The following is a 16,369-nucleotide window of genomic DNA, read 5'->3' on the forward strand; positions in this document are numbered from 1 at the left end:
TCTTGCTCCACTCACACCCATTCAAAATGCTGCTGCAAAGATCATTTTCATAGCCCATCACTCTAAGTCTGCCACGCATCTCTTTGCATCCCTGCACTGGCTCTACCTTCTCTTTCGTATCAAGCATAAGCCATTTGTCTTCACCTTGAAGGCCCTTTATGGCCTATCCCTGCCCTATCTCTCATCTGTCATTTACCATCAAGATTTGATTCATACCTCTGGCCCATAATGGCAGCCTTCTTCACCCATGTGTTAAATTTTCAAACAATCACCATTGTGCTTACTCCCATGCTGCCCCTCATGCTTGGGAGGAGCTCCCCGTAAATATCCACAAAACAATTTCATTATCCTCCTTCAGAATCCCCCTTAAAACTTCCTAGGTTTGATGCCTACAGAAAGCTTGACAATAGTTAGGCTGGTGCTGTGCTCATACAGAAGCCTATTATGTTGGTCAATATTCTCATTGCTTCCTTATATTCCCCTGTATCCATCTGTTGTCTCTTGTTTTATACTTACATTGTAAGCTCTGTAGGGTGGGGACCATCTCTTTGTTCTGTGTCTGTGCATCACCTAGTTCAATGAAGTCCTGGTCCATGATTAGGGCTTCTAGGTATACTCAAGTATAGCCTTAGTTTAGCAGTTGGTGGCCAGCAATCAGTATAGGGCACTAGTGTACCTTACCACAAAAGTTTTATTGCCTCACAGCCTTATGTTAGCGTATGGTCTTTTAAGTGTACTGTACTTTTAAGTGTAGATGATGGACTACTTTAATGTCTCTGAAAGTACTGGTTTTAAAAAAAAAGACATAAATATATAACAGATGCATAAGTGGACCTTGGATTAAATGTACTCTGGACATAGAACCATCATTACATCCTTCACAATCAAGTTTTTTCATGAGCTCATGTGGTGTACACCTGTGTTAAGTTAGCAGTGCTCTTAGATGCAGTGTGGAAGACTTAGTAATTCAAAGTGGAATTTGTTTCTTTTTCATTTTGTGATCTCCCCATTCCTTCTCTCCAAGTGTATTGTGTTTGGCTTCTGTTTACACTTACAGTTGTTTTGCTAATACTTGATTTGGCGTCTTTACAGATTTACCAATTAATATTAATTAATAAGCAAAGAAACTAATATTATTTGATAGGTAAATTAGTACAAGTAAAGTAGTGCAGGCAGATGGTACAGGGCATGTAAAGAAAACATTAAGCAGTCTTGAACCTGTTACATTTAAAAAAATCCTTTAAAATGCAGCACAGTGTCCACCCACTAAATCAACATATCACATTTAAGAAATGAGAATATTTATTGGCCAAAATTTATTTAAACAAAGATCAGGTTGGTGTTTTGTGTCCATGTAATAATGCATGTTTATCTCTCTTTTGTCTTTCGTATTCTTAAGTCATAATTGCCAGTAATGTTATATACATTAGGGCAGAAAATTATCTAACACGTAGCAGTATGCTCTTTCAGTGTCAGCAGTATGCCTGTGCCACTCAATTCTTATTTCCTTTTCACCAAAGACAAAAACACTTACTTCCTTATTTTCCCATTGTGCTGTGGCAATAGGGACCTGGACAAAAGCCATTTGATTTAAACTTAATCTAGATAAGACTGACGAGATGCTGATTGGCAGGGAGAAGCATTTATGGAACTGGCAAAACCACTTTCTCAATTGAGGATGTCTGCCAACCGACTGTCAATGTGCTTTGCGATCCTGTGGTCTGACTAGATAGATTCATCATTGCTCATGGACTGCCAGTTAACATCACAGGCTGGACAGGCCTTTTTTCATCTTTGAATGACCAAATATTCCAGGAGTGGCCAACCTGAGCTTGAGAAGGAGCCAGAATTTATCAATGTACATTGCCAAAGAGCCACAGTAATACGTCAGCAGCCCCCCATCAGCTCCCCCACCCCGCTCCCAGCGCCTCCCACCCAACTGCAGTCTTGCCAATCAGCACCTCCCCCTCCCTCCCTGCACCTCCCAATCAGCTGTTTTGTGGCGTGCAGGAGGCTCTGGGGGGAGGGGGAGCAGTGAGGGCATGGCAGGCTCAGGGGAGGGGGCGGGAAAGGGTGGAGTGGGGGTAGGGCCTGTGGCAGAGCCAGGGGTTGAGTAGTGAGCACTCCCCGGCACATTGGAAAGTTGGCAACTGTAGTTCCAGCCCCAGAGTCGGTGCCTATACAAGGAGCCGCATATTAACTTCTGAAGAGCCGCATGTGGCTCCAGGGCCAGAGGTTGGCCACCCCTGAAATATTCCTTGCTTTTCCCTCAGATGCTGATCTTGTCATAGTCATCCCTGAGGGACCAAACATGACAGGCATTCAGAAGCCTCCATTAATGCAGAAGCCCACCATCTGAGCAAGAGCATATTATACCTGTGCTCAACAAATATTAAACCTGTATTCTGTACTGGCTGCCAATCAACTTGTGTGTAAAACTGAAGTTGCCCTAAATAATCTTAAATAGACTAGGGCATAGCTACCTTGGAGACAGCATATTCCTCTATAATTTACCATGCTTTCTGCACACATTACTCCTGGGGAATTCTGTGCCACTGCACATGCAGAATTCATGTCCCCCACAGGTTCTTTTGGTTCCCCACAGAAAAATGTTGGTTTGGGTGCCCGGAGCAGCTGGCAAAGAGGTAAATCACTGTTGTGGGGGCGGGGGCTGGGGATGCCCTGGCTGGTGGCTCCTATCCTGCACTGTGCTCAGCTGCTAGTACCAGATGGGCTGGGGGCAGGGGAGGATGGGACTTGCTCTTCCCCTGCAAGGAATGGCCGAATCAGATCCTTCTCCAGCTGCAGGAAGCTCTGAACCCCTCCTCCCCCCGCTTCCTGCCCCCACTGCGTCTCAGCTGCGAGGGGAGGGGTAACTGTACAGGGAGCTGCTCCCCCGTCTGCACAACCCCCATGCATCTGGACCCCCATACCCATAGCTCCCTGCCGAACCTCACCTTCCCCGCACCCAACCCCCACCCTGCTGAGCCTCACCCCCTGCATCCAGATCCCCCTACCACGTCCCACCCCCCGCACCCAGATCCCTACCCCTGCAGACATACCAGCCCCCGCTGATCACACCTTACTTGAACCCCCACCCAAAGGAGCCCCACCAACCTGACGAGTCCCTGCACCTGGATCCCCACCCCACTGAGCCCCAACCAGCTTCACGCAGACCCTCATCCCACCAAGCCCCACTCCCCCAGCATTCGGAACCCCCCACTGAACTCCCACACCCAGACCCTCCTGCTGAGCTTCATCCCCCCACACACATCTACTGAGCCCCAGCCACCTTCACCTGGACCTCCAGGCAGAGTCCCATTGCCCCTGCTTCCAGAACCCCCAACGAGCCTGTATGCATCCACATTCCCCTGCACCTGGAACCCCTGCTGAGCTGCCTGAACTGAGAATGCCCCACAGAGAACCTTCTCACCCCATATCTGGATCCGTCCACACTAAGCCCCTCCACACTTGGATCCTGCCAGGCTGACCCTTCCTTCCCACACCTGGTGCGCCTGGTGCTGAGGGGCAGGGCCCCATGGTGTTTCTAGGGCAGGCCCGGCTCTTGCGCTGCATCAGGGTAGAGTTCAACCTCATAGCCGAGTCCATGTCCCTGTGGGTGGGGGGGTCCAGGGTGATCTCCCACCTTCATGCAGCCAGTGGCCTGTGCTCCCCACTGCCATACTGGAGCCTCCACATTTATTTACTGACAAAATTTGCAGAATTTTAAAATATTGTGTGCAGAATTTTTAATTTTTTGGTGCAGAATTCCCTCAGGAGCAATACATCACATCCTGAGCACTTACGCTAATTGCCAGCAGAGTAAAATTCAAGGAACAGGGAATTTGAAAGAGCAGGTCCTCTGTAATGTTTTGGGGTTCAACCCAGACCAGTAAGGGGTTGTGTAATTGCCTGGCCTGCAACTCTGGATGCCGTAAATGCTATGCTGCTGTGGCTCACAGCCCTGACATCAACAGCCTACATACACCTTGGCTTCTACTACCCAGTTGCTTTTTGCAGAGTGAACCTCCTACTCCTGAATTTTCCCAAAATCATCTGCATCTCTAGTGTCCTGCCTTCTCCTGGAACACACATAGAAGTTAAGTTTGTTGCTCCTTTAAAGAGTCAATACACTGCAACTCATAAATTTAACTAGTTTTTGACAAATACTTTTATTTCAATTACAGCACTGAACTGGTTTATGATAAAAGTAAAACAAGTTTATTTAATCACAGAGAGGTTTTAAATGAGTTCAAATATAAGGAATAAAGATAGAAGGGGTTACAAGCAAACCAAAGTAAAAATACTCTTATAAGACTAAAACTTAATTTCAGCAAGTTACAATCTAAACTTAGCTCACAGAGATTCCAGCCCCCTTGGCTGAAGGGACCCAATGTTCTGTGATTTCAAGAGCTGCAGCCCCACAGAATCCCCCAAGTGATGGACAACTATGGGTTTTTTCCCCTTTCTTTTTATAGTCCAGTAAACCTTGAAAATGTATTCTTTGAAAAGTAAGTCCAGACAAAGTGCCTTTTCCTTGCTGGGTGTGGATGCCATGTTGTTGGTGTAGACTCCATACTGTCTTCTCTCCCCCTGGTGATTTTTACAATGCAAATGATCTCTTCCTGCAACCTCCGATACAAATGAATAGCCCACTGAATTTGGCCTCACTTGGTTTGAGGTGTTAGCCTCTTTCCTTTGTCTGGAGAAAACCTGTTGATCAACTCCCCCGGACATGCCTGTTTAAATACAGTTTAGTCATGTATTTCCACCATATATCTATAAAGTCTTTTGTGGGTTTACCATACATACATTACACAAGAATATTAATGATCAGTGACTTATTAGTTTTCCAGTGATATATTATGACATGCCATCTTTTGCGTAAATATCATGACAACAGTGAGTATGTCAGGCCTGACGAGTTGCTGACAGAGAATAGTAAGCTACCAATAGGGCTCTGCGTCCCACTCTCATCTCTGGAGATTGCTTCTGCTAGAAATATATCTAAGCCCGAGCCTAGCCACATTAAAGAATCACTATGAAATCCACTTTTATCCTTCATGACTCTGCTGATCACCATTGTGAGAGATTGTGTGCCCTGCAACAAAACCAGTTTCAAGGCAATTTGCCATGGTAGAGCGTGTATGAGAGTCTCTCTTCTAGCATTCTAGAGCCAAGGGTATAAAAGCCCCTATGCCACAATTGTCTTAGTTTCTCTTTTTTACATGAGCCAGAGAAAATGCATAGCCTGGGCATTTTGTTGGAATATATGTTAGAATAATTTGTATATTGTTTGAATTATTAGTTTAATAGCTTGTTGATAGTTAGCTGTTTCTCATTTTATGTATATGCAGAAATTGGTCTAATGAAAGTCATGTTCTAAGAGTTGTCAGGGTTTGCCTCTATGGAACCCAGTGATTAGCTTGTCTTTGTAAGAAAGGTAGATAGTCTTCTAGCAGATGCTCTCAATGACCAGATCTCAAGGCAATGGCTCAACCAGATACTACCCAGAGGACTCACATTACCCATGATCTTGTTGAGACTGAGGGCCATCTGATTTCATTGCAGGCTTTTCTCATTCAACTTTCCTCATTGGAAGGATTGCAGAGGAGGTGCTCATAGACAAGAGTCTGTGGCAAATTTATTTGAATTGACACGGAGATCCTAGTCTGGTATGTTGTGTCAACAAGGGCTATTGATAGATGCATCCAAAAAAGGGAAATGCCTTCAGCTTGCATTTTGGTAGCAGTGAAAAATAACCGGAAGATAACTTAAGTATCCAGTTTACTGACACAAATGTTCATGGAAAGTGAATGTCAGTATTCTGTTTAGAAGGAGCTAATGTACAGCATGCTCATCCAATCACAGAAAGGGGTGCTGGAAGGCTGGCATTGCTTTACTATGGGGGCAGAATTTAGGCATCTGTGTGTGGTCTATGGTGTAAAGTACTTATTTTAATGGTGAGTTGTGAATAGTGGAGTAGAGGTTCTGTATTGTTAGATGGCTTAACTTTTCATGGACTTGATTTTGTGATTTTTGTGCCACTTGTGTGTGTGGCAACTTTAACTGTTTCATTACAAAATATTTTGTGTGTGAAGTAAATGTCTTGTTGGATATACAAGAACACCTATTTCAATATAAAGATCACTAACACATTTTGAAAATTATTTTTATGTGATTTGTAGGTCAAATGTGTGTGGCCTAAACTGCTTCACAGTGATTTATTTTTAAACGTATATTAATTCAGTAAAAGGAAAAAACAATAATACATCACTTTGTATTGTGTGTATACTGGTGGATTGCTTGCAGAGTAAAAGTTTTAGATATATTTTGGTTTCAAATGCACTGAGGTCACAATGGGTTTGTGCAATATATTAATAGTTAACATTAGAAAAATGTGTAATTTTATCTTAATTTTGAGCTAATTAAAATAAATGATTGGCCCTGATCCTGCAGTTGGATCCATCTGGGCCTTACACTGCATTGAGTTCCACTGATTTCAATGGTCCTGTCCCTGGGGCTAATGGCCTGACAGCCAGATTGGGACCCTTGTTATTAATAATTATTTATTATTTGTATTGTGGTAGCAACCAAAGGCCCCAATCAGGATTGAGGCCCCATTTTGGTAGGCCCTGTACACAGGAAGAACACAGGAAGATGTGGTCTCTGCCCTAAGCAGCTTACAATCTATTGTAATAATATTCAATTTTTTTTTCTTTTAGCATAAGGCGGCATCAAGAACGGAGAGCAATTTTAACTCCAATTTTAACAGATTTCACAGTGAGAATAACTGCAGCTCCTGCAATCATTTTCACAAAAGTAATTTCACCAGAAAACTTGCACACAGAGGTTAGTACAAAATTTAAACAAAAATAACTGACTTTTTAACATGTACATTATTGTTCCCTTAGCGAATTTTAATCTTGATAGAAAATATTATATTAAACAATATTAAAATAGTGTGTTTGTGGAAAAAGGAATAGTTTTTTTAAACTGTTCATAGGGCTGCTGTAGTTTTGGTATTTAACTATGGCACAGTTATCGTTTATTATTTGCATTGTTTGAACAGTTATTTTTATTTAATTACATTATGACAGCACTCAACGGCCTCATCATGACCATGATCTCATTGTGCTAGATGCTGTACGAACACGCAGAAATAGTTTGTGTCCCTAAGAGCTTACAATCTCTTGTCAAAAACCAGATGAAAGGAGGGGAAACATGATACATCAGACATATGAAGTGGTCAGATTTATGGTAGGCACACTGCAGAATTCTTAAAGGATTTATAACTAAAAGAGTTGAGAAGACATGATCCAGCACAATATTTAAGAAACACTATTTTCATGGGCCCCATAAAAGCAAACCTGAAAACTACATTATCTCTACAAGAATCAAATAAACACAGTGTGCTATGGTCAAATTTCCAAAGGCGTACAATATTTTGTAGTAGGAGTAATAGGGATACTTCAGGATATTCCAAATTGACTGAAAAGACTTAGCAGTAACTTTTACCAGTCTGTGGGTCAGCTCAGTAGAGGAGCCTGTTACACACAAGAGACTGTGGTTCATTTCTTGGCATTAGCACATGGGTAGGGAATTTAAAACACATTATTTGGAGGGAGGTGCCAGTCATTGTTTGCCAGCTAGCAGGAGTGATTTTTCATAATAGCTACCTCCTGGGAAGGGCAAAACCGAGGTAGGAATGAAAATCATATTTGCACATTTGTAACAGGTGAAAGTTGATGGAGAAGGAACAGATGTTAATTACGTGAGGGAAAGATTGCATTGAATTTGTCTTTTGTGTAGAGTGCCATCACAAATGTGGGAGGGAGAGAGTTTTAAATTAAAAGAAAATTCAGGGGATATCTGTGAGATGCATGGAAAGGATTCAGTGAAAAGAAACATATGAACATTACTATTGCTCACATTCAGGAATTTAAATGTTTTGGCTAGTCAGATTCTCCTTGAATCTATTCCTTAGGGGACGCTTAAGGTTGAAGGGTGGGATCTACTATAGATTACCGAGAATATGAACATTATTCACATGTCCTTCATGAGAAGGGGCAATGCTTCTGCTTATTAAGCAAACCTTATGGATTGATTCTGTTGTTTATCTCTGAATCACTTGCCAACAATGGTCAAGAGCTTTAGTTTTGTATAACTATAATAGTGGTCATCCAGCTAACTCTGCCAAGATATTAACAGTGGTTTACAGGCAAAGAGAAATCAATTAGGCTGGTTATCTTTGAGTTTCAACATATGATTTCATTATAAATCGAGCTCAGTTTATATTCCAAAAAAGTATATCTTCTTGGAAGGACAAGGCAAAGGAGAAATGTAGTCCATTGCCAAGCAAATGAAAAACAAAAATCTGACAATCTAGTGTTTGATATTACAAAGAAAAACAAGACCTCACACATGAAACATTTTACATACAAGATTTGTGTTAATGGTTACAAGGTATCAAACACAACTTCTTCACAAGAAGTCTTATGACTGGCACACCATTCTTTGCTACTAAAAGAGAGAAATAGATTTAACAGTCGCAATTAACATTGTGTAAATGGCTTAAATTGGGTATGACAGAGAATTGTGATATAGTTACCTTTAAAATGTAAATTATCTGCCTAGTAGCTAGTATCTGACATGTTTTTTCTCCACAGGAGATTTTAGTATGCGGCCATTCTTTGGAGGTGAATATGACCACAAACCTGGACTTCTTCCTCAGCGTAGCTCAAGTACAACTTCTACAGCAGCTAGTACAAGCCAATTTGGTTGGACTGGAGCCTTCCGACAAGATCACTGAGGTAGGTTATATAACCTGTTTTCTTTTAGAATTACTGTGGCTCAAATCAGACATTTACATTATGTGTGGTGGTAGAAAAAATGTGTAAGTAAATGAATTACACACGTTTTTATTTATCAAGCTTTACTTATACTGTACTCCACTGTTGTTTTGAAAATTAAGCTGTGCCTATTGCTTTGTTAATTACAAATACTCTTCAGGAAGTCACTCTGGGCTGGCTTTGTAAAAGCTTCTTCATGAGAGGACATTGATCAGGAGACATGGGAGGATGAAAGGCACATGGATGGATTTTAAGGCAGAAGGCTGTAAGGTTATTAATGTTTAACTTTTATGGAAGATTCGACAACTTACTTTCCCCCAAGATATACCACTCATTTACTTGAATCCAATACAGTGTTAGATGACCTTCATGCCAAACCAATATTCAGGGTTGATCCCCTTCACTCTAATCTCTAGGATTCAGCCCACCTTTGAATCATCTTGTGCTCCCCCTGCGAGTAGAAAGGAGGATACACATAAAAGGTACCTCAATCTATGAACACTTAACATCTCCCCTTCTTCCTTGCGACTAATAGGGTCCACCAGCCATCACTTGGGTCTCTCGCCCATGTTTACTTCCAGGTGCCAGCCCCTATCAGCCTGTCACTGGCAATGAACACCAGCCTCAAGTTGCAACAAAATTACAAACTTTCCACTTACTACATTTTGAACTTTTAAAGTCTGTCTTTATTCATTAAAACTAGGCCTCCAACCAACAAGACACCTTGCCCCCTGGAAAAAAATCCTTCCTGATCCACAAAATTGGAGATCTGATCAGACCCACAGCATCTTGGTAACACAGCTCAGATTATACTTCAGTTATAGGGCAGGGTGAGGCAGGGCAGCAGCAGCAACCCCAGTGGAATGACTGTTACATGCCCTAAGAGCTTCATCGTTTGCAGGGGGATGCATGAGACAATCAATTCTCCATTTTCCTCCAAAAGTCTAGCAAATGGGTGGAAGGGAGAGGTGTAGAAATCTCTCCTCCCCTCCCTGTACTTATCCTCCCTGCCCAGGCACAATCTCCACACGCATTCTGGGCTGGGGGGAGGGGGCAGTGCTCTGAAGCAGCTGAGCCTGCAGCTCCTTTTCCCCCTGCTCTCAGGACCCCAGGGGCTATCCCAGCTTAAGTCTAATGAAAACTCACCCTCTGTCCCCTCTCCCTCACCAAGACTGGGGGGGCATTATTTCATGACACTTTTGAAACATTAACAATGTAATAAAAGAAATACACTATATCTTTCTCTTCTTTGGATACTTTGCAGATCCACAGCCTCTTTTGGAAATGAGTATTGTAAGTAGGTATACTATGGGAATATCTTCAATAAATAACTTACAGGGCACTGTTTTCCCATCCCCTGTGGAATGCACAGAATCATAAACATTGAACGGGTGCCCAGAACTTGAATTTTGAGCTGGTGCTGTGCAGAAGTTCTGCACTATTAGTGCTTAGTACGCAAACTTGCTGCAATAAAAGCCACTTACTAGATCATTTCAGAGTGCTTTTTCTACACTATATCCAGAGGTGCCCATTTGTTCTTCATCAGTTCTTTCCATACACACTCTAGATAATTAATAAAGGAAAACATTTCTAGTTCAAGTTATTATTCTTAGTTATGTCATAAATAGTAAAACTATATCTGGATTAAGTACAGTTAAGGGTAATGATATGTTTTATTTCCATTACTCTTTTCTCCAGTTATTTTCTCTAAAATAACAAAGTAAAGCCAGCTTCACACCAGTGCCTCAATGCCTTTTCTCTACATGCCTTTCACCTCATGTTGCCTTCTTGAGTTTTTGGAGGGTGAAGTAATAGCTGATGGATGTGAACTGCCCTGCTCATATCAATGAGTTAAGTCTGAAATCTAGAAATGACAATTCAGATGTCAACATTGTTAACTATTCGACTGCTAACCATTTTAGCAGAAGCATCCAGCTATAATTATCCCACATTCCCCAGGGGGCCCGTCTAAGTTGTAGCAGCCTCCCTGGACTGCCCTGTGAGCTACAGTGCTGCCTGGAATCTGTGCTGCAGCTTCGCCCCCAGCCCTGCCTCCAGCACACCCCTTATATCAGAGCTTCCCTGACAGTCTTCAGAGGGCAACTCTACAGTTGTTTCACACAATTCCTGAACCAGGGAATTTTCTCTCAGCCAGTTTCAGAGCTTTAAGGGTCTCTTTAAGCCACTTCAATCCTTTTACCTGGTATAACAGGGGCAGAGCAGGAATGAAGATTTCACCCTGTCTTTATATAAGTGCTGACTGTGTTTGATACTGTACAGAACACAGAAAAAGAGGCAGTATCTGCCCCCAGGAGCTTAGCTGCTAAATAGGCAGATAGTATATAATGCACTGGGAGACCCAGAGGAAGGGCCCACATATGAAATCCTCATAGTGAGCTTGGCTTTGCTTCCAATGCAAAATGTATAAGGCCTCTCTTCCAAATCTGAGACAAGATAATGTGGCAGTGATCTGCCAGGTTTTTAAAGAAACAGAAGTCTTTGATTGTATAACAGACATTGTGATGCATTCTGGATGTAATTTTTATTCTGGAGAGAGTCCACGCATGAATTTCCAACACCAAAGATAAGCCTTCCTGCTGCTGCTTTAAGAAATACTCAGAGCTCCGCAGGCATATAATGTTGAAATGGACCAGGTGAAAGTCTGTCATTTCACACGTTTTAATGATACACAGCATGAGGGAATTGGGAAACTTTTAGTTCATGTTCCTTGTTTAGCATATTTTGTTTCTCTTCAGAGACACCTGGATAGGTCACATGTAACCAAGTAATAAACAGAGGTCACTAATAAAATATGCATTTGTACATTCTCTAAAATGGAGGAGATGAGGGAATACCTTGAATTTCTTGAGGTTATGGCCTGTAAAAGAAATAAGTGTTTTACCTCCTGTTCATCCCCTGCTAAACACAATGGGAAAACTTGGCTTGAAACACATCTGACAGAGTTTTTGTTAAGAATCTGTCAAAGATAGTTTACATTTATGTTGACAAATTAGCCTGCAACTGAGGGTGTAGAACACTGGAGTTTTCTAAGAATATGAGAACATAGTCTATAGTAATAAAAGGTTTTAATACTTCAGATTTCTCTGTATAGTGGTGCTTTTCTTGTGGATGGTGAATTCTTCAAGGGTCTCCAGGTGAAGATTTGAATGCTTAAAGGTCTTCCTAGAAATATTGCATAATGGAATTGTTTAGGGGCAGATCATGGAACTTTGGGGGTTGGTGGGGACTAGATTTCCTGTAGTATGCAATGTCCAGTTGACCGTAAACTTTGTATGGGTAGCATGGAGCTTGTCTCTCGTCTACTGTATGTTAAAAGAAGTGGTTGGCCTGGAAGCAGGAAATGGAAAAAGGAACACTGCAAGTAGAATGGAAAGACAAGAGAAAGATTAACATCAATCCATTCTTGCAGGGCAGTGTTTAATAGCTACTGGCAACTCCCTTTATTTCTTAATATGTTTTTTTCAGCACTGTCAGATGTATTAAGTAACAAATATTTTTCCAAATTCAGAAGTAAGTCAGGCTTAATACTTCCCCTGTTATGCTTAAAATCTCCCAGAAATGTGTTTATCTGGACACATCCATGCAGTTCCACTTCACACTGAGGGCACAAGGGTGATTTGAATAAGTCAAGCTTATTTAAACTTTTGGAGTGAAATATGTCTTGTATTGACAAATTAATTCATGGGTAGGCATGGAAAGATTAGATTTTTATCAGTAAACGTCGGTAAAAGTCAATATCTCAATACACAAACAAACTGACAAAAAATATTTCTGTCGATGATAATCAAAATGTACAGGTAGGCAAAGTAAGAAAAATGCTGCTAGAGAACTTATTAGAGTTTGAGTTAAGGATATTAACTTTGTATATTTTGACATGTGATGTTGACAATTTGTGTTTTAATGCTTGTAAAGCTTTAATTTTTTGAATCTCAGCATCTGCAGTCATTAAATAATTGTCTGAACCTGCCTATTTTCTATCAACCCTCCAAATTTCCTACAACTGTGAACATTTAAATAGATAAAAATTGAAAAAAAAAGTTTAAAAATAGACCTCAATGTTATCTGTCAAAATTATTTTTAAAAAAATTGAAATCTGTCAAGGCTATTCATATGGCAGCTATTAGACAATGACATTGACTTCACCTGTTCATTCCGAGGCTTCCATGTTTAAACCTTTATTCAGTGCAGACCCCTTTTTCATCACCTTGATCAAGTATCTTTATGTGCTGATTGTAAATAAATTTTGGTTAGCAGAAACCTTAATTTTGGTAGGATTTTTAATATATCTCATGCATCTGGAGTAACACTGCTTTACCACTACAAATGAGAAACTCACAGTTTGCTAGTTGGCTTTCATACAGTTTTGGGTGTTCTTGAGATATTATGACCTGTGAGATGGACTGATTAAAGCTAGGAGATAAACATTGATCTCATTATTGATGAAGATTGCCACAGCTCTTGTTCAAGCTGTTATCTTACGTCTTGACAACTGAAATCTTCTCTCTGGCCTTGGGCCACCAACTTTTCCCTCCTCACATCAGTAGAAAAGCTGCTCATCTTGATGGTCCATTATTCTGATACCACCATCCTTGAATTGTCTCCCTCCATTGGCTCACCTTTCTCCACACATCATATACAAGCTTAATGTCTTCACCTTTATGGCTTTCCACCATGCCAATAACACCAGTAAGGATTGCTTGCTTGTCTGCTTTTCCCACAAACACTTTTGTGCTTTCTCCCTCTTATGCATGGGAACAACTCTGAATAAGCATTCCCAGAGTCACCACCTCATTATCTTTTAAATTTCTCTTTAAAACATTCTGCCATTACGCCTCTAAATCACTGCCAATCTGACCTTGGTTGAGCTGGTGGCCTCTATGATCACTGAGACTATTAATTTATGCAAACATTCTAGCCTTTCCTGTTATATTGTCCCCTGCTCCTGCTTGTTTGCTTATCCACTTGTTGTGTCTGGTCATAATCCTAGATTGTGAGCTCCCTGGGACAGGGACTTTCTTTGCTTTACTTCTGGCACTATTGCAATATGAGTACTCAGTAAGATAAGTACAATAAGATGATCATCTGGATTGGCTCAGGTCAGCCACACTTAAAGAAATAGTGTTTAGATTCCTCTTCAAGAAACATTTAACATCTTCCTTTTTTAGGAAAAGTTATCAAGAAGGTTGTGATGGGCCATCTCCAGATACACCTCAATTCCACATGTGTGTATTGTATTTTAGTCTGGGTTCAATTATGGTTATGGAATAGAGACCTCAATGATTATATCGATTGCTGATTTCTTTCTACGATCACACAAGCCTTAAGGTGGCCAACCTGATTCAGTTAAATTTATCAGTATCTTTTGATACTAATAAGGTATTGTCACATCTGGATGATCTTGTTTGAATGAACAGAGTTCCACTTCAGCTCCTTCTGCCTCAAGAGATTCCAGAGGTAGAAATGGGCAATTGTTTATCTTCCCTAAGAGCCCTAACATTGAGATTTGCAGGATTCCATCTTGTCATCCTTCCTGTTCAACGTGTATGTAAGCTACTAGGGGAGACTGAGAGATGTTTTGAGCTGCATTGTCATCAGTATAGTGCTGATACTTATTCACAAAGGACAAATACACTATTGATGCTACCTGATTGACTTTAGTGGAGGTGAACTAGTACATACCAGCAGTGAAAATTCGGTTTCGTTTTATCAAACCTGGATCCAACAGTTCTTCTTCGAGTGCTTGCTCATATCGATTCCAATTAGGTGTGCGCGCGCCGCGTGCACGATCGTCGGAGAACTTTTACCCTAGCAACACCCGGTGGGTCGGCTGTGGAGCCCCTGGAGTGGTGCCTTCATGGCGCTGGATATATACCCAGCCGACCCAGCGCCCCCTCAGTTCCTTCTTACCGCCCCTGACGGTCGTTGGAACTGTGGAGCGCGGCATAGCTGTTCTCCACTCTCCCTAGCTTACCCTTCTGAAGTTACGTGTAGATAGTTGTATTATAGTGTTAGATTCTGTAGATAGTGATTTATTTTCTTTGTTGTAGTTGTAAGTACTTAGCGGGGGTTAAGGGGGTTGTTCTCCCCCCTTTTTTTCCCCCGGCGCACAGCCGGGCTCATGCCCAAGGCTCCTGGCTTTAAGCAGTGCGCGTCCTGCGCGAAGCCTATGCCGACCAGTGACCCGCACAACTCCTGTTTAAAGTGCCTCGGAGAATCCCACCAGGCAGATAAGTGCCAGATCTGCAAGGCCTTTAAACCTAGAACTCGAAAGGAGCGGGACTTTAGGCTTCGGCAGCTCCTGATGGAGGCGGCACTTAGCCCGGATCCTCCCTCGGCGCGCCCAGCCCCGGCACCGAGCGCCTCGGTACGCAGCGCCCCGGCGGCGCCTACCGGCACTGCAGACAAGTCCGCACAGCACCGGTCGACTTCGGCACCGCAGCCACCTCAAGGGACTCGGTGCCGGTCTCTTTCTCCGGGCCACAAGAAAGCCCGTAAGGCGCAGGACACTGCTGTCCTGAAGACGCCGGCTCCCCCGGTGCCGGGGGTAGAGCCGCGTCCGCCTTTGGACCGCCCAAAGCAAGGGCCAACAGCACCGTCGACTCCGGCACCGAGGCCATTGAGTCCGGTGCGGATTGAATCTCCACCTCGGTCGGTGGTGGAGCCTTGTCTGCCTTCCACCCCGGAGACGTTCGCAACGGCGAGGGACCTTATTGTCCTCACGGAGTCGGCACCGCCTCTACTTCCGGCACCGCCGGCACCCCGCGCAGTGCAATCCAGGGGCAAGCCTGCCCTGGTGCGCCCACCGTCTCCGGCCGTGGACTCTCGGCACCGCTCCAGGTCCCGGAGTGGGTCCCGACGCCGCTCGCAGTCCTGGCACCGACTATCACCTCGGCACCGGTCGTACTCGCGGCCAAGATCTTCGTCGCGGCACCGGTCTACCTCTCGGCACCGGCGCGGCCACCGGTACCGATCGGGATCCCGGCGGAGTTCTCGGCACCGGTATGAGCGCCGCTCGACCTCCAGGGGCCGCTCCCGGTACCAGATTTCGTCGCGGTCGTCGTCCCGCTCAAGATCCGGGTCTCAGCACCGACGCGGCTACCGGCACCGATCTCGATCCCGGTACCGCTCACCGGCACCGCGCAGGGACCGATCCCCTTATGACCGGCACCGATTGGCACCGTCCCATCAGGAGCCGGTTGCATCGCGCTCAGCACCGCCTTGGCCGTCGAGATCAGCATCTCGCTCCTCTGAGGGGGCCTCTAGATCGGCCTACCCTCCTCAGGGGCAGGCGGCTTCGGCGGATTTCGGCCATTGGCAGGAGACGGCCGAGGACCCTGCAAAGGGACCTGCGCACTGGTCCTTTTGGACTCCGTGGGCCTACCATCAAGCGCAGGGGGCTCCACCATCTGCCTCCCGCTTGGCACGTTCCAAGCCCAGGGCCCCGGAGGCCACCATCTCCCGCCCCCCCCCGGGGGCATGGAGGCTCCAGTGCCCAC

The 16,369-nt window shown here is 43.7% G+C and overlaps 1 protein-coding gene across 1 annotated transcript in view; it reads left to right on the plus strand.

The window, feature by feature from the left end:
* Positions 1 to 16,369, plus strand: part of VPS13B (vacuolar protein sorting 13 homolog B) — a 953,533-nt gene that overhangs the window by 664,599 nt on the left and 272,565 nt on the right. The window contains exons 31-32 of the mRNA XM_026663381.1: positions 6,726 to 6,852; positions 8,670 to 8,813. Coding sequence (XP_026519166.1) covers positions 6,726 to 6,852; positions 8,670 to 8,813 — 271 coding nt within the window. The remainder of the gene's footprint in view (positions 1 to 6,725; positions 6,853 to 8,669; positions 8,814 to 16,369) is intronic.

This window comes from Terrapene carolina, unplaced genomic scaffold, assembly GCF_002925995.2.
Source record: "Terrapene carolina triunguis isolate 2854851 unplaced genomic scaffold, T_m_triunguis-2.0 Scaffold58, whole genome shotgun sequence".
In the NCBI taxonomy this organism is placed as follows: Eukaryota; Metazoa; Chordata; order Testudines; family Emydidae; genus Terrapene; species Terrapene triunguis.